The sequence below is a fragment of the Hippopotamus amphibius genome, chromosome 2, assembly GCF_030028045.1.
Source record: "Hippopotamus amphibius kiboko isolate mHipAmp2 chromosome 2, mHipAmp2.hap2, whole genome shotgun sequence".
Lineage (NCBI taxonomy): Eukaryota > Metazoa > Chordata > Mammalia > Artiodactyla > Hippopotamidae > Hippopotamus > Hippopotamus amphibius.
The window spans coordinates 22526823-22550580 of NC_080187.1; the positions used below are offsets into that span (position 1 = coordinate 22526823).

The window sequence follows — 23758 nt, forward strand, 5'->3', positions numbered from 1 at the left end:
CTATCCCAAGTATTTAGAACCTTTTATTTTCAATTCTCCTTTGAGCCCTGTTTCTATCTGCCCTCCACCATTGCTGAAGATCTTGATCTGTGTAGTGAAAGAGCCTCCATTCTTTGTGAGCAGGACATTCCATATTTATAGCAGGAAACTCGTCAAGTGAAGTGCATTGTCTTAAACAGAAATGGACTTATGGACATGGAAAACAAACTTATGGTTGCCAAGGGGGAGTAGCGAGGAGGGGGGCAAGGGGGAGAGATAAATTAGGAGTTTGGGATTAACATATACACACTACTATGTCTAAGGTAGGTAAACAACAAGAACCTGCTGTATAGCACAGGAACTATACTTGATATCTTGTAATAACCTATAATGGAAAAGAATCTGAATATATATATGTATATTTACATATATTTGTATATCGACGTGTATATATATAATATTACCTGAATCACTGCTGTACACTTGAAACTAACACAACATTGTAAATTAACTATACCACAATAAAAAAAAAAAAGAGGGAACATGCCAAGTGGGGAGAAAAGTACTGCAATAAACTCACATTTAACTAAAAGCAAAAAAAGGAAGAAAGAAATGCATTGTCTTGCATGCCCCCTTCACACTCCCAATTTCCTGCTCTTTTCTCAGAATTTCTGTATCCCCAGAAAGATCCCAAGAATTGTTTTAATTCTGAGCAACGTGGCTTCCTATTATTGAATACCTTGCTTCTGAGTCCTGCTTCCTGGTTAGGAGGTTTCCCTTGTCTTCCCTGGAGAATTACCCTCAGCTGATCCTTGAGATGCTTGTGGAGTTTCAGGAACCTGTGTATTCGCTGGTCTAGTGAGGTCCAGGAAGTCTGCTAGTTTTAGTGGTTTTTCACCCAAGCCCCACCTTTCCTTAGAACTGAATTTCTGAGACTTAAACTGCTTGTGCTTCCTTGATGGGAACCGAAGCATTTCTTCCTGCCAACCATTTCCTTTTATGCATCGGGAGAGAGAATCCTCCAGTGTTCCAGGTATTCCTACGGCTCCAGCAGGCTTTCAACCTTCCGTGCCAGCCGTTTCTGTTCCTTCTTCATCCCCAGGCCTGGCTAATACCTTTTGCTAGATCTTAGTACTTTCCTTCTCTACATTTCCTTTTTGTTTTCACACTTAGATTTTTGTTCTCCTAACATATTACTTTTGTTTCTGCCTGCGAGGTCTCCATAGAGCGAGAATGATGCCACGTTCACCCAGTGTTCAAATAAATTCTGTGCACCTTCCCTTTTGATAACTTTTCTCTGCCTTTAATTTTTGTCAGTTTGACTACTATATGTCTTGGCGTGTTTCTCCTTGGGTTTATCCTGCCTGGGACTCTCTGCACTTCCTGGACTTGGGTAGCTATTTCCTTTCCCATGTTAGGGAAGTTTTCAACTATAATCTCTCCCAGTATTTTCTCGGGTCCTTTCTCTCTCTCTTCTCCTTCTGGGACCCCTATAATGCGAATGTTGGTGTGTTTAACGTTGTCCCAGGGGTCTCTTAGTCTGTCTTCAGTTCTTTTCATTCTTTTTTCTTTATTCTTTTCCACATCAGTGATTATCACCATTCTGTCTTCCAGCTCACTTATTCACCCTTCTGCCTCAGTTAATCTGCTGTTGGTTCCTTCTAGTGTAATTTTCATTTCAGTTATTGTGTTGCATATCTCTGTTTGTTTGTTCTTTAATTCTTCTAGGTCTTTGGTAAACTTTTCTTGCAACTTTTCAATCTTTGCATCCAGTCTTTTTTCAAAGTCCTGGATCATCCTCACCATCATTATTCTGAATTCTTTTTCTGGAAGGGTGCCTATCTCCTCTTCATTTAGTTGTTTTTCTGGAGTTTTATCTGTCCCTTCATCTGGTACAAAGTCCTCTGCTTTTTCATTTTCTCTGTCTTTCTGTGGCTGTGGTTTTCAGTTCCACAAGACAAAATACTGCTGATACCGCCTGATTCTGCTGTCTGCCCTCTTGTGGAGGAAGCTATCTAGGAGGCTCGTGGATGCTTCCTGATGGGAGGGACTGATGGTGGGTTGGGCTAGGTGGGCGGAGCTCAGTGAAACTCTAATCTGCTTGTCTGCCAATGGGTGGGGCTGTTTTCCACCTTTTTGGTTGTTTGGCCTGAGGCTACCCAGCCCTGGAGCTTACAGGCTCTTTGGTGGGGCTCATGGCAGACTCTGGGAGGGCTCACACCAATGAGCACTTCCCAGAACCCCTGCCACTAGTGCCCCTGTCTCCTCGGTGAGCCACAGCTGCCCCCCCACCTCTGCAGGCAACCCCCCAACACCAGCAGGTAGGTCTGGTTCAGTCTCCTATGGGGTCACTGCTCCTTCCCCCTGGGTCCTGGTGAGCACACTTTTTTGTGTGCCCTCCAAGCGTGGAGTCTGTGTTTCCCCCAGTCCTGTGGAGGTCCTGCAATCAAATCCCGCTGGCTTTCAGAGTCTGATTCTCTGGGGATGCCTTCTTCCATTGCTGGACCCCCAGGTTGGGAAGCCTGACGTGGGGCTCAGAACCCTCACTTCAGTGGGTGGACTTCTGCGGTGTAACTGTTCTCCAGCTGTGAGTCACCCCCCCAGCATTCATGGGATTTGATTTTAACGTGGTTGCGCCCCTCCTACCGTCTCATTGCAGCTTCTCCTTTGTCTCTGGATGTGGGGTGGTTTTTTTGGCGAGTTCCAGTGTCTTTCTGTCAATGGTTGTTCAGCAGTTAGGTGTAATTCCGGTGCTCTTGCAAGAGGGAGTGAGCGCACGTCCTCCTGCTCCGCCATCTTGATTGTTGTCCCCACCTTCCCTTTTGTTAGGAGGTATTTATTTTTATTCAGTTCAGCCTATAACCTCAGCCTGGGCCTGGTCAAGGGTCATGCTCCCTGCATCCTCCGTAACACATCTCTGCTTTTCTGTTCTTTCTTTTCAAGTTGTAAATCCTTGCGTTTCTTCCTATAAGGAAGCCTGTGCTATACCTGCTGTTTCATCTGTAAGAGCAATGTCACCTTGAAATTCATTTAATGATACCTGAAGAATTCTACACTGATCTTTCTAGTCTTTCTCTTTTTAAATATGTCCACATTTTCTGGAACTACATAGTACCATGACTCCAGTTATTGAAGAATTCTCCATTAATGGTACTCTGGATTCCATATTTAAAACTGTAACATGATCCTTCTTGATAGAATAATACCTGACTCTTGGTACCCTTGGGGGGGTGGGTCATTTTAGTTTGTTCTCCAAAATAGTCCCTTTTTTCTTCTCTTTTATGATTTTTCAGCTACTTCCCTGACCTAGTAAATATTGTTACCTTTTCTAGTCTCTTTAGAGCAGTTATATTTGGGTATATCTCCTTTTCCTTGTCATAGTTTTCTAGCTGGGCTAAATATGATTTCAAATTTTCTTCTCCTCCTTAGTGTGCTTTCCTTCACTTTATTCCATTCTTTCCTAATCTTGTCCCATCTGCAAGATCAAAACTTGTTTTGGTAAACTGATTTCATTCCTTTTTCAGAGGCTGGGCAAATCTCATGTTTAGAAACAGAGGGTTCTAGGTATACGCCTTTTATGAGTTCTTCCAAGCACTTGAGTTTGTAATGATCCCACTGGATTTTATCCTCTTCCACTCAAGAAGAATCCCTGGTGAGGAATCCTCAGTCTGGGGCCCTGTAAAACAATCCAGGGCAATTTGAGAGCCTGTGGTGTTGGGGTGACTCCTGAGCCTGTAGACAAACCATGGGTTCAGTCTTTTCTCAGATCCCTTTCTTCTGAACAAGGCAAAGAGGGACAGAATTTGGGACAGCGAATCTCCAGAATTTGGGACAGCGAATCTCCTGTTGTCTGCTAACGTCAGGCTCCCACAAATGCTCTCTGAAATCTATCAGAATCTCCCACTAAGAGATTTTGTGCTTCTCAAACTTCAGTGAACAAAGAATCACTTAAAGAGCTTATTAAAGCACAGGTCCCTGGGCCCCATGCTAGAGGTTCCAATTCAGCAGGCCTGGAGTGGGGGCCCCAAATTTTCATTTCTAGCAAGTTCCAAGGCCTTGTTGATCCTACCAGTCCATATTTGGAGCAGCACTGCTCTAACCACATAGACCTTAGCTACTTCTGGGCAATTTAAAGCCCTCACTTGAAAGAAAAGACCTGATAAAGAGAAAGACCAAAAAAAAAAAAAAAAAAAAGTTTTCCTGGTAATTGAATATCTACCTCATCTATTCTTGCTATTCCAGCTATAGAGACCGAGAACCTCCATTGGTGCCTTGCTCCCCTGTGGCAGCTCTTGTCTTTATATAAACTCAGAGTCCCAATCAGTGTATTCACATGTCGCAGGTAGAAGAGACTGAATCTTACCCTTCCTTCCCGCAGACTGACAAATGAGAAGTAAATTATCAACTTTATTGCTGGAGCGAGTTCCCAGGGATTACCCCCAGCACAGTTTCTAGTACTAAAAGTTATAGTGGAGAATGAGGCTTAAATATGTGGCCAAGTGGGGTTTCCTACTCTCTCTCCCCCTGGAAGTATGGGCAGTTGGATCTGCCCAGGGACCTTGCCTGGCTTACCCACCCAGCGTCAGGCTGAAGATCTAAGGAGAGGGAGTGGCCAGAGACCGGTTACTCACCTCTTGGAGGCTGGAGACACACAGGCAGGTCCCAGAGAGCAAGGATCTGAATCTTTTTGGGGCAGTGACCTGTAATATATGAACTGCACCCATTAGGAAATGTGACCCAAGGAATAGTAGTCTCCTTCTTACCTGTCAGATTGCATATTTACTGTTCATTCCTTGAGGATTAGTGAGTAGGGAGTGGAGAGAGGTCAAAATTGTCTTTTATAAAAATGAGAAAACAGGTAAATAATAGCAGCCTTTAACACACATGACGTCTGTAATGTTAGAGGGGTGATCAGGAAAGGTTCATTCTAGTTGTAGGACTCTATGTTAGGAAAGCAATTTTAAGTTCCTTCAAATTCATTTATTTCAACATCCAAATTTCTTGACTGATTTATTTACCATCATTATTTCATTTGTCTATTCAATTTTGTGTTATTATTAATAGACAACTTATTCATATAGTAAGAGTTTACTATTTGTGTCAAATTATTTGTGTCAAATATTTCTCCTGTTTTATCATTTCTTTTAATTCTCTTTATGGTGTTTTTGACATATAAAAATTTTAGGTTTCTATGCAATCCAATCTATTGATCTTTTCCTTTGTGATTTATTACATTAATATTAAATATAGATTTTTTTAAACAAAATTTTTAGTTTATATCCCATCTTTTTTTCTAGGAAGGACTATAAGTGACCTGCATAGGTATATAAAATAAAAGAAAATAAATAGGTAACCTAAAGAAGCATGAAAACAAAGTCAGAGACACAGAAAAAGATGTCAGAATAAGGCTAAGAATAGTTCATATTCTTATAACCTATTTACTTGTTTGTTAGTGGCTCACATATTTAGGTTTAAGTTTTCAACCCATCCAGTCAGAAAAGGGAACCATTACATTATCCATAAGGTTACAACAAAGCAGTGTTTTTTGGGAGAAGTACAATTATTTTCAACACCACAATCAGATAGGAATTTCTGATTCCGTGAGTTTCATAAATAGTGCAATGTATGAGCAGAATTTTATGAGGATTTTATGATGCTGTTTCTTACATCATCCCTCAACATGGCTCATTATATTTTAGGAAAGCACAATTCATTGTGGGGTGGCAAGGAAAGATGCCTTAGAAATGCCTGTGTTCTGCTGATCTGGCTTGATGCAGGGGTAGGATTAGGTTATTTTAGATTATTTGGAGGAATGACTGGAGTCCATGTATTTCAGGCAATGTTTCCTAAATATTGTTCCTCTCAACTCAGATTTGGTAAACGATGGGGCCGTCATGCTTCAGACGACTCTCATCCGTACCAGGGGAGCAGTTGGTCTGTGTTGCCAGTTGAATAACAAGAACCAGTGCCTGAAAAAAGGCTGGCCACCTCCGTCAGAAGGCAGAGCCGAGCCTAGGGAGCTGAGCTCCCTAGGGAATTGTGTGAATCTGCTTCTTCATAGTTGAATCCCAATTCCTCTCTGTATAATATGATCACACCCTTTTAGCTTGAAAATCTCATGGTAGTTGTAACTAGATACCAAATTTGTCTTAAGAAAACTTTCAACAAAATAACAAACTCCCAACTTTGAACAATGTTACATCCTTCTAAAACAAACTGTGAAATGTACATCAAAGACAACCAAAGGATAATAAAATGATACCACTATTTATAGAGCTATAGAGGGGTTATAAAAATAGTAACTTTGCTTTCAAAATAGTTGATTTGTAGCCATTCTTTCTGACAATATTTACCTTGCAAAACCAACTGTCTATTTAGACTGCTCCTAATTAGAGGTTTTAAAACCCTATCATTTATGACTAAGAGAATACTGGTTTTTCTATTCTCTTTAGCAGAGGATTGCGTGCATTTAGTTACTTCTAAAACAGTGTTGGTAAGTTAAAAAAAAAAAAAACCTAAAGAAGAGGAACAGACCATTTTCCCCTCTATTCCCTGGTAGAGCGCCTAACTGATGAGGTGGCTTATGATGGCAGGTTTTCTAAGAGTGTGCCTAATTTGAGATCTATGGGGACCTTTATAAAACTTTCCCCATAACTGATTCCTGTTCACAGAATCGAAGTCCACACAAAAGATAATAAAGACCATAAATAATTTAACACTATTTCTGATATTTTTCTACAAAATGATAAATATTGTAACAGTATTCTGTAGTGGAAAAGTTATGTCTGAAGTTAGCCTGCTTCTCATAAACCATCAGCCTGAAAAAGTCATACTTGCAGTTGGCCAAGCCAGATATTGTCATATATTTTGTATGGAATATCCAGTCATCTATAATATGCCAAAAATGAGGAAAGTAAATGGTTGTTCTTCATAAGATAATGACATTGTAGACTCAGCTAGGTAGACCCATACCCATGGGGGTAAAGATGAATAAGTTATTTGGAATTGGAGCCCATCACTAAATGGGTTTTAAATGGCTCTAGAGGCAGTGGCTTCACCTCATTCTTTTCAGGGCCACCATATTCTAATCATGTGTATAGACAGAGAGGCTCCAAGACTATCTCCTCGGCTGAAATCAAAGACTACTTGCTTCTTAGTCTACTCTATCTGTGAACATAATGCAAAGGAAAGCTAACTACAAGATGTTCTTTTTTATTTCATTTCCTTGTGACTTTAATTTGATATAATTTCAGATTTCTCTATTGTTCTTTCTCTCTCCCTCTCCCTTCCTGAAATAAATCCCACTTGATCATGGTGTATTCTTATATGGCATTGGGTTCTGTTTGCTAATATTTTCTTGAGTATTTTTATGCCAATATTCACAAGTAATGTGGGTTTATAGTTTTCCGTCTTATTTTGCACTATCCTTGTCAGGTTTAGACGTTAGTATTTTCCTTGTTTCATAAAAAGAATTTGGAAGGTTTCCTTCATCATTACAATTCATGTAGCATTTGGACTATCTGGTCTCAGGTGGTTTGGTAGAATTCCCCTGTGTAATAGTCTGGGTATGGGGATTTTCTGTGGTAGTTCTTTGATAACTTTCTCAATTTTTGCTATGGAAATTGCTCTGTTTAAGCTTTTTATGTCTAATGGGGACAGTTTTGGTAAACTGTATCAGGAATTATCCATTTTATATGTTTTCACAATTTATTTACATAGTGGTCTGCATAGTACTTTCATTTAACTTTTTGAATTTTCTTTTATTTCAAAGATTATTTCTCCCTTTACTTGACTTTGTTTCTTTTTTCTAGGTTGTTAGCTAGCAGTTTGTCTATTTTGATTAGCATTTCAAAAAGCCAAGATTTTGTTTTATTAATTAGATCTACTGTTTTTTTCCCCTCCACATCAGGGATTAGGAAACGATGGCCTATAGGCTAAATCTGGTTTGTCTCCTGTTTTTATAATAAAGTTTTATTGTTACACAGCCAAACCATTTATTTACATATTGTCTGTGGCTGCTTTTGTGCTACAAAGGCAGGATTGAGTAGTTATGACAGAACCATCAGGTCCAGAAAACCTAAAATATTTACTATCTGACCCTCCATAGAAAACATTTTCTACTTTTGCTCTACATCATTAATTTCTGCTCTTGTATTTACTATATGCTTTCTTTTTCTTTATAAAAGTGGTTGCAGTTTGTCTTCGTTGCGAGTTGTGGGTTTTTCCATTAAAAAGCATCCTTTCTCATAATGCTTTTTGACTTGAACTCTACTTATATCAGTTTTACAACCCCTACTTTCTTATGGTTTCCATTTGTCTGCTATACTATTGTCCATTGCTTTATTTTAGCTTTTTTGAATCACTTTGTTTCACATTTCCCTCTAATATATAGCATATAGTTGGATCTTGTGAGAAAAATTGAAAAAATTCTTAATTTTTTAATGGGTAAGCTCAGTCCATTTACAGTTATTGATAAGACTGATATATTTGGACTCAACTCTGCCATATTATTTCATGTTATAACAACTATATGTATTATGTTGTACTTTCTGTATTTCTTTCCTATGTGATGTTTTCTTTGCTATTGTACATGCATAATATATGTTATATATAGCATGTATATATGTCATATATATATTTCTTTTTTTTTCCTAATAGTTAACTTTGTACCTTCTTAAAATGCCCTGTCTCTGTTCTCTTATTTAACTTTTCAGCATCTGGTTTGTAAGTTTTTAATGGCATAGTATTAATTCCATTTATTGCCTATATAATATTCAAACTAGTGTATTCTATTTTCCTTTTTCTCTATTCCTTCTCCTCCCAATTTTTCAGTTGCATTATTTCTACTTTATCAGAACATATACTGTTTATATTTTATCCTTCCACCTTGCCCCACCTTTATTTTAGTCTAGATTTACAATTTAATATATCAGATGCTCACCATAAGTCTTTTTACTGAAGTTTCCTCAGTTACCTCTTGGGTAAAGCTCATCTTCTAGTAGATTACTCAAGAGTACAATATTCCCTGAGTTTGTGCATGTTTAAAACTGTTTCTTTATGATCTTGATACTTGAAAGATAGTGTAGCTGGATATAAAAATCGATCTACACTTTCTTGATTGGAATTTCCTTAAAATTAACTTCTTTTGTTGCTTTTTTATGTAGCTTTTGAGAAGTCTGTGCACCCTAATTCTTTTGCCTTTGGATCCTATTTGTTTATTTCTTTGAGTGGAGATGCTGAGGATTTTGTCTTTATCTTTGAAGTCTAATAGTTTTATTTAGCTAAGTCTTAGGGGTGATTGCTCTGGGTGAGCTTTCTCAGGTATCTGGTGCATCCTTTCAGTATTTATATTCAGGTCTTTTTATTTTTGTAAGGCTATGTTACAGTTTTAAATATTTTTTCTGCTTCCATGTTTTTCTTCTTTAGAGACTTTATACGTATGTTGGGTGTTTGCCTATATTCCATGTCAACCACTTTATTTTTGATACTTTTTACTTTTTATCTTAGTTTTATTCTTTTTGGTTGTTTTCCTGTATTTCTTCAATACATTTATATTCTATGCTTCTTTGGGCACCATGAAATTTAGTCCTTATTTCTGATGTGATTTTGTCTTTTCCTTTGCTTTTTTCCTGAATTCAGTCACTTGTGTTTCATTTCCTTCCTGCTTTTTGTTCATTCTGTTCTTAGTTTTTGAACTTCTAACTCAGGTGTTTTCTTTATATTCCAAATGCTTGTTTGAGAATATTTATTTGCTTATTGTCTTACAGGCACGCCCCCCCCCCCATTTTGTGTTTGTTTTTTTTTAAGTGTTTTTCACAAGCAGAAATGTTTTGATTATAATTTTATGTTTCTGTTTTTAAATGAACACTCCTTTTGTTTATTAATTCCACAGACAGAATTGGTCGTTTGGGAGGGTTAATAAGATGTCTTCTTCTGTCACTGAATGAAGGACAGTTTCTTTTAAAGGATGTTTTTGTTTTTGTTTTTTGGTGAGGCTGGGGATGAATTCTGTATTCTTGTATTTTGGGTTCTCTTTCGACTTGCAGGATCTTGTCTTTCCCCTGCACTTCTTTTTCCTGTCACCAATTAGTTTCCAAAGAATGCCTATTCCTTCCTTTTTATCCTCCTCTTTCCCAGAAGCAATGCCTTTCTTACACCACTACCTTTCTTATACCAATACCTGTTTTTCAGTATTTTCACACTTAAGGTGGAATTTCTCTTTCTGGGAGTGACTCTAACTCACAATTGGGCCCTTTGTTTTCCTCTTCTCTTTCACGGGACTCTTCAAGAGCCCTCTAGAATGACTTGTGGGAGATTGAGAGGTAGCTTTCCTGGAATTTGGTATTTATTTTTCCATTAAAGGTGAATTTAAAGTTTGTAGTATTCTCTGTCTTCCAGTGGTGATGACAGCATTGGTTTTATGTTGCTTTACTTGCTTTTCCAGTTGATTTGAAGAATATTTTGGAGAATGTGTGGAGAGGATTTAAGGGGCCACCATTATCCTTGAACTAATTGGAACTCTAATCTGTAATAAATTCTTAAGTGCTAACTTTTCCCCTCCATATCTCTGCTTATGCCATTTCTTCTACCTGGAACCCTCTCCCCTCTTCTTTTCTTCAGTTTCTATATTCCCTTCTTTCGTGATCCCCTCAACTGAAAGCAGGTTTTCTTCTTTCTGAATTCCCATACTCTCTTTCAGGAGGAAATATTGGTATGAGTTTGGCACAGTTACTCTAGAGTCATGTCATCTAAATTCAAATCTTAGATCTGCTATTCATTATCTCTGTGCCTTTGGGCAATTTACCTAAACTCTTTGTACCTAAACTGCCTTAACTGTAAAAATGGGAATGACATCATGGGTTTGTTGTGAGACTAAATGGGTTAATGCAAGTGGAGAACCAGCATAATACCTGATACACAAGAAGCATCTATCAAATGTTAACTATTACTTAAGTTTACCTTATGACGTTTATTATATACTCCCTTATATTTTTGTTATATAGATATAGGATGTAACTCCTCTTCTAGATTAAATACGTGGCAGAAACCATGTCTTATTCAGAGTACCTGTATTCCATTTGGTTAATATGATATCAGTTGCTTAGCTTTTCCCTTATTGCTGATTGTTTACATTTGAACAACCAGCAATGCTGTGCCTGCCACTGTCCTGGACACCAGGAGTACAAAGATGAACGAGACATAATCTCTGATAATACACACATGCATAATAATGCATATATAATAATACAATGCTTAAAATGTAGTTTGAGGTATTTGCAGGGGACTGTGGGAGGCCTGAGGAAGTACAGCAATGACTGATTTTGCCCAGAATTGCTTGCCCACATTAATGAAACAGAAACAAAGTTTCAAAGAATCTGATGAACTAAGAGCCACATTTTTTCTTCTCTGAGGCGTTCTTGCAGGTCTGGTTTTTCAACTTCAGGCTTCTAGCTTAGATTGGCCCTGTGGGTGGGAGAGAGAGAAGGCAGAGGACAGCTGAAAATGAAGCAGACAAGGAAAATGTGAATGAGAGACAGGGCATGTACTTTGTATAGCAAAGAATCAGAGAGCAGGGTAGGAAGGGACTCAGGGTGAGCTCTGTTCTACTGGGGATCCTTTTTCCCCTCCAGTGAGCTCAACATGGGTTCATCCTACCTGTGGTTCAAACTGTGAGCCCCTTGGATGGAGAGAAGGGGACCTACAGTGAGAATTGCTCTCTGACCAAGATGGAACTGAATTTAACCAGTGAGACGTTTCCTGTTAGCAGAAGGAATTACAGACCTACCATTGCTGTAACATTACATGTTCGTGTGTGTGTGTGTGTGTGTGTGTGTGTGTGTTTGTGCGTGCGCGAGCATCCTTTAAAAAAAAACTCAGAATCATATATATATACCAGTTTCCATCTTTTTCATTTTTTTAATTTTTGGCTTTACAATATTCTGTGGACATACTTCCATATCAGTTCATATAATGCCATCTCCTTCTCTGAGGGAAGCATAGTATTCCACTGGATGAAGTTTCACTAATCTATTAATTTATCCACCATGGAAGGATATTTAGGTTTTTTTCCCATTAAAATTTTTGTTATTACAGACAATACTACTATCAGTATACTTACATGTATTATGTTTTATTGATTCTTAGGTGCATGTTGTTTTCACATTTTAACAGGTGTGAATTCTTAACCATTGTTATACTGTCAGGTGGGTGCTATGAACGTACTCCTCATTACCCCTGTATGCACCGAATTGGTCATAACTACTTGTAGTGTTGCTACTTTTATTTAGTTACGGACATTAGTGGTATGTTAACATTTTGCACACTAAAACTTTCTCAAAACTTTTCCAGTGACTTGACATTGGAAAAATTATTGTGTGTGTAGAAAACCATGGAAATAGATCAGCAGTGTAACGTGTCAGCCTCAGAATGGCTTGCAAGAAACAGAAAAAAGAACATTTAAAAGAAATACTGCCTTGCCAAGACTCTGGATAGAACATAGGATGTGGAGAGGTAGAGACACTGATAACTGTTAATTGAAAAGTGATGGAGAAGCGTTACGTACTGAATATGGAGAAATTTTAGGAGTGTCTCAATCAATTTTATTTCTATTTTTATTGTATATGTTATAAAATTTTAATGTTTCTATAGGGCTGGAAAAAAACTCAACCAGTAGAAAATAATTCTAAGAGACAAGAAGATAATCATGACAGAGTTTACCTGGCAGGATTTTTTCTTTCGTAATAAAACAAAATAATAGCTCTTCTTACAAGAATGGCATCTTAGGTTTGATGAAACATCCTGTATCATAATTGGGCAGAGTATTTCTGTAGAATTGAGTCTTGGGAGTGGAATTACCAAGATAAAGAGCCTCATAAATTCCTCTCCACAAAGATTGTATCAATTTACACACACACCTGTTTTCCAACACCTTCACCAGTGTTGAATATTCCAGTTTTTTAATGTTTGAGAGCCTAATACGTGAAAAGCATATTTTATTTTGTTTCAATTTGTACCTCTTTGCTTATTGAGTGCCCTATTACAGTTTTCCTATAAATCACTTTTTCCCTTTCTTGCTCCTTTTTGTTTTTTGGTGGTGGTATTTTTCTTCATGGCAAGTGTTCTTTAAATATCAGGACTATCGACTTTTTCAAATATGTTACAATTTTTTTCACACCTTGTTGCTTGTCTTTCAAACTTAGGTTGTTGAGTCTTTTGCCATAAAGAAAATTTAAGATTTTATTTAGTCAATTTAAAATTTTTTTTCTAGTTTTCTTATTATTTCTTTCCTAACCAAGATTATAGAACTGTTTTTTTTTTAATATTCTTTTCTAGTATATTTTTTAACTAAAAATTTTAATACAGTTTGAATCATTTTTGCCTGTATGTCGAGGTGGGAATCTAATATTAGTTTATTTCTATGAATAACTATTTCCCAACTCAATTAATTTCCCACCGATTTGAAATTCCACCCCTATCTTATATAAATTCGCGTGCACAGATGGATTGATTTCTGGGTTCTACTCTGTTCCATCGATCTCTTTCTTTGTTCCTTTGCTAGCAACAAACTAGTGATTTACTCTAGTATTCTTAATTCACCCCCTGGGGGCAAAATCACCCAAATGGGGCAAAAGTTGGTTCTTGAGGGGTGAAAAAATATTATTCTTTTTGTATATAAATCATAGATAAACATATAGTAAATAAGAAACATATACATGCCTGTGGTATTAAAATTTTAGAAAGGGTAAGAGATTAGGGGAAAAAAATGTTTAAAAAGGCTCCATGTAGGGCTATAATGAAAAAAAGGTTAAGGAGGACTTCCCTAGTGGTCCATTGATTAAGACTGTGTGCTTCCAATGCAGGGGGCATGGGTTTGACCCCCGGCCTGGGAACTAAGATCCTGCATGTAGTGCGGCATGGCCAAAATAGATAAATAAATTTAAAAAACTGCTATTAAAAACAGAAAAGGATGAGAAACATTGTTATAACTTTATATTAGGTACTTAAACCTGGTTATGTCCTCTTTCAATATTTTTATTTCAATTTTTTTCTTGCCATTCTCATTAATCCTACCCCCCCGCCGCCAATTTAGCGGTAATTGCTTTTTGTTAAGTGAGCATGTCAAGCTGATTCCTACATGTGGGAATTTGACCTTGGAGCCCCCCCGTCTGACCCCTCTTCCTCCACTCTTGGTGCCCACTCACTCATCCTCAGGTCTCTGCTCACATATCACCTCCACAAAGGGCCTTCCCTAACTATCCATTCTAGCCTTATATGATGCTTTCCTTCATAGTCTTAATAGCACACAAGATTATGTTTTTAAATTTATTTTTTCAATTGTTTATTTTCTGCCTTTCTGACTAAGATGAATTCTAGGTGCAGGGACTTTGTTTTCTCACCACTTTATCCTTGGCCCCAAAGCATGCCTGGCACGTGGTGAGAACTTTCTAAATATTCACTGAATGAATGTGTAAACTTATCACATTCCAAAAAGACCCATTGGAATCACCATTGGAAGTACATTCTAATTGGTGGAGAACTGATATGTTTTCACTTTTCAATCTTTCCATTCAAGGATGTGGATTTTTCTCTTTATTGTGTTCTTTCATGTCCTTCAGGGGAAAAGAAAATCTTCATGTTAAGTCTTGGACATTTCTAATTAGATTTATTTCTAGGTATTTGAAGTTTGCTCATGGTTTCTTCTCTTGTGAATAGAGATCTTTTAATTTTTCTATTATATTTTATTTGTGGTTTTAGTTTATTTGTGTCAGCAGGCCTGTGTGCATTCTGGGGACTCAAAGGGAGCATCCATTTCCTTGCCCTTTCCGGTTTCTAGAGCTGCCTACGTTCCTCGGCTCATGGCTCCATCCTCCATCTTTAAAGCTCATCAGTTTAAACCTTAAATTTCTCTCTGGCCCTGATCTGCTTGTCTGCCTCTTTTAAGGACCCTTGTCACTGCATTGGGCCCATCTGGATAATATAGGGTAATCTCCCTATTGTAATCACATTTGCAAAGCCTTTATGCCATGTAGGGTAACATGGTTACAGATTCCAGGGACTAGGATGCAGACATCTTTGGAGGGACTATTATTCAACCTACCATACTTGTTCCTGCAGATATGTAGAAAATGAACAGTTTTTCTATGTTCTTGTTTTTGCATGCACTTTCCCAAACTCTGATTATTTGTATTTGTTTTTCTGTTGTTTTCAAACAATTGCATATTTGCTTTTCAGTTGATCCTTTTTGATTTGCTGGCAGTTGCATAATTTGTTCCCTTTCTTTCTGGTATTTATAGCTCATTTATTTCCTTGCCTCGTTCTGCATTGTCTAGAATCTCCTGATTAATGCTAAATAATAGCTGTGAAACCATGCATCCTTGGATTGTTCTTAACTTTATTAGAAATTACTTCCTTGTTTTATCACTCAGTATGGTGGTTTCTAATAAACACTTTTAAATCAAGGAGTTTCTATCAAATTAAATCCTAGTTCACTAAGATTTTTAGTCAGGAATGTACGTTAGATGTATTAACCATTATGATTATAAAAGTAACCATATTGTTTTTCTCTTTTAATCTATTAATAGTTTTCCCAATAATGATCATCTCTGTATTCCTGGAGTAAATCTCCCTTGTTTATAGTGTATTGTTCTCTAAATGTACAGCTGACTTCTTTTTGTTAGTATTTTATTTTGGATTTTTGTATTTACATTAATAAGTGTGTTTGGCATAGTGTGTATTGTTTGGTTGTGTCATGTTTGTCCAGCTTGGGCATGGTGGATTATCCAGCCATACTGAATGAATTTGGTAGGCTTTCTACCTTTTTGTATGGCCTGGAACTGTTTATAAATACTGTTGAAGTTAAATGCTTTTTGAGTTTCATAAATGTGAGTTTCCTTGGACCACTACTACTTATCTCTAAAACCATCTTCCTTACCCAGTAGTGAGGTTGCTTTATCCTGGATCATCTATACTTTCTTCCCTACTCCATCTTACAACACTTGAGTATAGCTCGTGACCTGTGGAACAGGTTTTTCTCTGGACGGAGCTGCCCAGTCCGTAAAGAAGGGTCATGTCTACCAACTTGGCTTCGTTCATAGGAACCTGTTGGTCCAGGGGCTTACGCAATAAAGGCTTGGCTCCCATGAGATTTTCTTTTTTTCAGGTGCTTTGGAAATTGTCTTTATCACTTATTAATCATCACAGTGTTCCTTTGAAACTTCTTAGCAAGTGTGATATATTATTTTCAGTTTAAGGACAGGGATCATTGTTGAAGAAAGTAACCTCTGATACCAGAGTTTTGAATAACTAGTTTTTATTTTATTTTACTTATTTTTTATTTATGTTTATGGGCCGTGCTGCGCTGCCTGCGGGATCTTAGTTCCCCAACCAGGGATTGAACCCGTGCCCCCTGCAATGGAAGCAAGGAGTCTTAACCACTGGACATCCAGGGAAATCCCAGAATAACTAGTCTTTATCTTAAAAAGCTTGGGGGATGTGCCTCTATATTACGCAGCACCAGATTTGAACTATCTTTTGGATTGATTACCATGAAATTGAGCAGAGACCAAGGAATGCTTCTTTGATCCTAAGAGATGAGGAAGCCCAAACCAAGAGGGACCACTCCCCCCTTTTCATCATGAAAAGTCTGACTGCTTGAGGTAGGCTTTTTCATTTCCTCAAGGAGCAATTCTCTGCTGAAATGTTACTCTCAGCTCAGAATTTCAAACTGATGCTTATTTGTCTAAATGAGGTTGTCCAAGGCCAGGACAAGGAGTTGCAGTTTTAGCTTAGCAAACCAAGGGAATTTGCAGTGAATCGACTTAAGTAATTTTTAAGAAGGATCCTCTGTTGGGGTATCTTTTGATCTTAAATCTTTCATCAAGATTGAGTTTACATAAATATAAAAGGGATGATTCTTGGACTGTTGCCACTAACTTCTAAATTAAAATACTGCTGAAGTCATCCTCTGTAAATGCTTTCAATTAAAAGGTAGTATTTTGGTATAAGATGTAAGTTGATTTCTCATTCTTTTCCTCTTGCAGTAAAACAGATCGTCAGTAACATTTCAATATTTAATGAAACCTGCTTGAGATGGAGAAGTATGAAGACAGCTGATACAGAGGAGATGTATCTAGTAAGTTACTCTATTGATAGGTGTTTGTCTTGTGTGGGAGTTTCAAAAAATATCAACAAACCAAGAAAACCACTTATATAGCTGCCATTATCAATGGAAGATTTACAGTGACAGTTGTAGTGAGAAGCAAGAAAATGGGCACTTCTGTTGCGTATTTGAAGACAGAGAGACCTTGGGGATTGATGAGAAAATCATGAGAGGTTCTTTGTATGACATAGCCTGATGCAGAGCTGATGTTCAGACAGTGTCTGTGGAAGGGAGCCCGTGGCTTTTGCACGTGTGTCTCTCCACACCAGTGCCTCTGATCAGGGTCTGAATATGTTGCCTAGAGAATCAACGGGACTCTCTCTTAAAGCTAAATATGGTTGTGAGTAAGAAAGGTAAAGACCATGGAATGAGCTGCTCCTAGAAGCAATTAAGTAGGAAGAAAAGTGCATCTATTGGCCCAGGTGCTGGAATGTTACAGGAAAGTGTAGGGAATGTCAGAAGGGGGTGAGCAGAGGAGAAAAACCCTTCCCAGATTTTACTAGGAGTATCCTCATGCACGTCCTGCTCTGGAGAAGTCTTAGTTCAGTTTCTTTATTTTCTTTCTAGGAAGTTTTCTTCGGCCTTGCTCCTGCACTTTTGCCAACAGACTTTCACATTGGGCATGTGCTGTTATATGTGTGAGAATGAGAAAGAGAAAGTTGTCAGTATTGGGACCTCGGCCTTTTGTGCATTTTGATTTAAAAATATGTCTATTATACTGATAATATTATAATCCAATATTTACGGTATTACTACTCTAATATTTGCTTACTGCCATGTTTCGCTTTTTGAAGGAACTTTAGAATTGAGAGCAAGAGAGCGTGTGAAAAAAGGCATTCAAACCTGTCTTTCAAGCTAGCAGTTCACCTGCTGATCTTTTCTATGTTTCAGTTCCACATTCGGGGCCAGAGATGGTATCAGAAGGAGTTTGCCCAGGAAATGATCTTTAATATCACTGCCAGCAGCCAGGCTCCTGAGACGTGTTTGGACCTGAGTCCAGGTACCAACTACAGTGTCAGCATCCAGGCTTTGTCTTCTCAACTTCCTGTGGTCATCTCTCTGACAACCCAGATAACAGGTAAATCTTGAATAACAGCATTTGGATGAACGACGTCACCGCAGAGCTGTATAGGCTCAAATAAAGAGGCACACTATTACTTTCTGAACTTTAAGAGAATGAGGAAGAAGGACCTGAAACTGGAGAGGGGTGCTAAGGGGATTGCAGCTGCAACTATAATGTTTTATTTCTTAAAAAGGTGTCTGAAACAAAATAGTAACAGTGAGTAAGTCTGGGTAGCGTGTACAGGAGTGTTGGTTAACTTCCTTCTGGATATTTGAAACCTTTAAAATATTTCATACTTAAAAAGAATTTTTCCTGTTACTGTTTCTTTCTCGGTAACATATTTAATTGTTATTCTGTTACAAGTACCTTAAGAGTAGGTTCCTCTCAGGGGAAAATGACTAGCAGTCCCACTCTAGTCCCCTAGAACATTCACTTTCCACTAATTTTCTCATCTCTCCTCAAATCTGTGATGCTCACTCCATCTCCCAACACACACACTCCGAGGTAACATTCAGAGCATTAGCTTCCTGCATGCAGAACCTATATTTTATCTTCTCTCTTGTCCCCACTCCTAAGGCACATTCTCTCTCAACCCCGCCATCCCTTGTTGCCTCATCAATTCCCCCCAGTAAAGAATTAGTCCCAATACCGCACAAGCATGTTGTAATATCTCCTTTTTAAATGAAAACAAAGAAAAGATAAACACACTTCTTTTGATCCCATATTCCCTGCAGCTACTCTGTCTTCTCTCAGCCTCTCTTTACAGTAAAACTCCTTGAAAGAATGTTGTATAGGCTCCACATCCTTACCTCCTCTTCTTTCTTTAACTGGTTCCAGTTCAGAGGCATTTGTCCTCAGTGCTTTACTGGAAGTGTCTCTGTCTTGCAAAATCCACTGGCCAACTTTGTGCTTATCTGATTTTCTCTATAGCATTTGGCATCCCATCCCTGAAAGACCTTTTCTCTTGGCTTTTGGATCCTTCTCCCTTATTGGCTGCTCCTTCTCAGCCTTTTTCACTAGTTCCATCTATTTTTATTGATGCCCCGCTCCCCTGCCTTCTTCTCTTCTTTTTTCTTCATTATCTACCTTTTCTGCCTAGGTGATCTCTACCAGTCTCATGGCTATAAACATCACCTATCAATATTTGCCGAGCATTCCCAAGTGTGTGTCCTAGTCCCAGTCTCTCCTCTGAGCTCCAGACTCATGTATCCACCTGTCTCCGAAATATATCCTATTGAACATCTAATATGCAAACCCATAGAAGTTTTGATTTCTCACCTCTTCCTTCACCGCCAAATCCATTTTCGACCCAGGCTTCTCTATCTTAGTCATTGGCATTCTTGTTCACCAACTGCTCAGGCCAAAAAAGGAATCATAATTGATTCTGCTTCTCCCACCAGTTTCTAGTCCATCAACGAGCTGGCTTGTTTCTGAAATAAACATTCTGAATCCAACCACTTCTCCCCACCTTCGCCTCTACCGCTAGCAGCCTAATCCAAGCCGGCAGCTTCTTGCTTGGATGCCTGCAATAGCGTTCTAACTCTTCTCCCTGCTTTTACACTTGCCTATCACCTGCTGCCCTAAGTCTTAATCTTCACCATAACTTTAAAAGCATCACTCAAAGTGTCATACTGAGTGAAGTAAGTCAGACGGAGAAAGACAAATGTCATATGCTATTGCTTATATGTGGAATCTAAAAAAAATAGTACAAATAAACTCATTTACAAGACATAAATAGAGTCACCGATGTAAAAACAAGCTTATGGTTACTGGGGTAGGGGAGAGGGAGGGATTAATTGGGAGATTGGGATTGACATATACACACTACTATATATAAAATAGGTAACTAATAAGGACCTACTGTATAGCACAGGGAACGCTACTCAGTACTCTATAATGATCTATATGGGAAAAGAATCTAAAAAAAAAGTGGACGTACGTATGTGTATCACTGATTCACTTTGCTGTACACCTGAAACTAACACAACATTGTAAATCAACTATACTCCAATAAAAAATTAATAAAAATTTTTTTAAATGCATATAAGAACATATCCTCAGCTCAAAACTGTCCGATGAGTTTGCATTAGTGTTTGAATAGAATCCACGTTCCTTACCATGGAACATGTGGTCTGGCCCCTGCCTACCTCATTGACCTCATCTCCCTCTGCCCTCCCCCTTTCTCACTAAGCTTCAGCGGCCTCCCTGCCTTCCTTGCTATTTCTCAAATAGGTCAAACTTATTCTTGCATCCAGGTCTTTCCATCTTCTGCCTACTTTTCCTGGGACACTCTCTGCACATGGCTTCTTTATAACCACTCAGGTTTCTGCTCAAATGGCATTACCTAGATAGCCTCTCCCTGTCCATCCTTTCAAAAATCACCTCCCCATCACCACCCCATCACTCTGTATCCATTTCCTCTGCATGAGTTTCTTCATAGACCTCATTTTCAGAACTTGTATTTTAAAGTTTACTTGTTTTCTTTTCCCCTTCCAAAGTAGGAACTCTTTGAAGGCAGAGATTTTTGTCTGTGTGTATTCCATTGAATCCCCAACATATAAGGACAGTGCTAGCCTACATAAGGACGATGATAGCACAACAAAGAAATATTTTTGTAGTGAATGAATATGAGGGCTAACCTCAGAATGGCCAGCGGATGGTAATGGCATTGGGAAATGCCTGGTTAGTTAATAAAAGCTTTAGACCAAAAAGAATTCACCAACTTTAGAACTGGAAAGAGATGTTCAGCTGGGGCATTTCTTCCCATGGTGACTTATCAAAATGAATAGCTGTTCACAGTCTCCTACTCTTTGGTCCTTCTCATGTTTGGATGGTTTGCATTGGTGATTCAAATTAGCATTTCATATTTTTTGACCTGGGAGAGGGAGTTTCATCTTTTTCTTTTATTTTTTATTTTTTTATTGATTGGCTGTGCTGGGTCTTCGTTGCTGTGTGTGCACTTTCTCTAGTTGTGGAGAGCGGGGCTACTCTTCCTTGCAGTGCACAGGCTTCTCGTTGCAGTGGCTTCTTGTTGTGGAGCATGGGCTTCAGTAGTTGTGGAGCCTGGGCTCAATAGTTGTGGCTCGAGGGCTCTAGAGCGCAAGCTCAGTAGTCGTGGTGCATAGGGCTTAGTTGCTCCCTGGCATGTGGGATCTTCCCAGACCAGGTATCAAACCCTTGTCCGCTGCATTAGCAGGCGGATTCTTAACCAGTGCACCACCAGGGAAGCCTGGGAGTTTTCATCTTGATGAGACATTTCTAACTTGTTTTGTACTCTCAATATAGCCCCGTAGCTCAAGCACCCAGTGTCTGTGTTCTTGGCCACCAGGGGACACTGTTGAGCTGTTTAAATTCATTGAAACCATGACTGCCTATTTACCAAATCCAACCTACTTTAAAGAATTTGCAATTTTAAAAAAGTGTGAAAATCCAAGTTGTTAAGATCATCTTGTGAAAGAGTAAACAAACAAACAAACAAGATAACAACAGACTCCAAGCCCTCTCTTCAAGAAAAGAACCTTAAAAAAAAAAAAAAGAAAGAAAAGAACCTTATATATTGATTTGAAGAGGTATGCCTAGTCGCCTAGGATGTGGCTTTGTTTCAGTAAAAATGTGAACTTTTGAATTTTACCAGAAATGTGAGACAAGGGATTTGGACATGGAATACACAGCAGTGACTTCCCAGAAGAAAAGTGAATGGAATTTCCCTTCTGAGTGTCTTATATCAAGCTAAATCTTACTGATGGGAACAGGATGAAAACAAGCGCTTTAAATATACTGCTGACCTCAGAGGAGAGTGAAAGATTTTGGAATGTTGAAGGACAGAGGCAAGTGTTGCAGTGAAAACGGAAGAGGGTGCTGGTGAGAAGGGTGGTGAGATGAAGAGGATATCATAACGCTTCTGACTCATGGCCCACGTGCTTCCACAGGCAGCCCACTGATGGGAATTCTTCAGAATAGCCCCACCATTTATATTCTATTTAGGTCAAGGGAAGAACAAACGTTCATCCTTGTAGACCCAAAAGGTCAGAAGAGCTGTCGCACACTGGTTATGCTGTTTTCTAGCTAAGTCAAAAAGCTCGTAGGCAAAATTTTCTTCTCATAGAGAAAGGAGAGAACCAGAGAGAGGAAGTGGAGGGTGAGAGAGAAGGAGATAGAGAAAGCAAGTGCCTGCAGGAATGTAAAGATAAACCACTGATTCTACACAGTGTGGTGATCATTTGAAGTTAAATGTTTATTATGGAACCAAGAATGCTGGAAGAGAAGGGGGAAACAAATATGTAAAGGAAATCATTCCTTCCCAAGTCCACCTTCAATACCAAGGCTGGCAACATACACGGGAACTTTCTCATCTCTACCTGCATTCGTAATAAGAAAAAGAGAATGTACTTTTTCAGATGTTTAGGAGAGCCACTGAAAACACAGATGTGTCCCAGGCGTTCTCAGGCTATCCTTTTAACAGAGAGGTCCAGTCAGAATAGCTCTACAGGACTAGGGACCACTGCCTCCGCCTCTGACCTCCACTGTGCAGGACCAGGTATTTTGAGTTCTTCTGCTTTGGGCCTCTTTTTCACAAACCATTTAAGGACAATGCATGCCTGTGTCCTCAGTGAGGACTCTATCTCCTCAGGCTGGTTCCAGGGTAGCACACTTATTCCTGCTGGTTCCCCTGGCTCCCAGCGGGCAGGAGCTGCCGGGAGGTCAGGAGATTGGGCTGGCCTTCGTCCCAGTTGTTTCTCTTTGTCCAAGTCTTTCGTGAACACAGGTTCCTTGACATCTGAGGACCTAATGATAGGTCAGGTCAGGAGGGAGTCACATATGGCCTTCCATACCTCCATGGGCCATCTAGTTCTCTCGTCCCCAGAAATCTCCCAACTATTTTTCAGCTTCAAATCAAACCCCAACCCCTCAAGGAAATGGCTGCATGGGGATGCACGTCTCCCTACTCCTCTCATTGAGATCATCTGCAGCCCCACGGAGGCCCCACTGAGACAGGATGGTACATCACAGAGGAACACGGGCTGGGTGCGTTATGTTCCTATACTAACATTAGCTTTGTACAAAATAGGAATGGGAACGTTTCTTTATATCAGAAGCCTAAAAGCCAGGGTTTCTGTGTGTTGTAGGAGTGGGGGAAGGGTATGCTGTAACTTAGTTTAAATCAGTGAATACCTTTTGATTGATTATATACAAGATCAGTGCTAAATGCTGAAGGGGAGATACAGGTAAAAAAAAGATTGTTCCTTCTCCCTGGGAAGCCAAGTCTCATAACCTTATTGACAGTGGAGATGCAGCTCGCCTTGTGATACCTGATGACTTATGGTGTAAGATCCATTTGCTCTGTTGCCATCAATTTCAGTTTATCATGCCTTGAGTGGGGGGCATGGTCCAATTGGGAGATGCTGAGGATTAGAAAAGAACCATTGGGGTGTCTTTATTTTTATACATTTATTTATGTGTGTTAGTTCCTTGCATTTACTTGAAGTTATAGCATAAGTTTGCAACCTTTGTTTAGATTTGGTGCAGATAAAATTTTCTTTTACTGTGGGTTTTTTTTT

General features: G+C 38.9%; 1 protein-coding gene across 1 annotated transcript in view; it reads left to right on the forward strand.

The window, feature by feature from the left end:
* SUSD1 (sushi domain containing 1) overlaps positions 1 to 23758 on the forward strand; it is a 123433-nt gene that overhangs the window by 68475 nt on the left and 31200 nt on the right. The window contains exons 11-12 of the mRNA XM_057723478.1: positions 17019 to 17110; positions 18029 to 18215. Of these exons, the coding sequence (XP_057579461.1) occupies positions 17019 to 17110; positions 18029 to 18215 (279 nt within the window). The remainder of the gene's footprint in view (positions 1 to 17018; positions 17111 to 18028; positions 18216 to 23758) is intronic.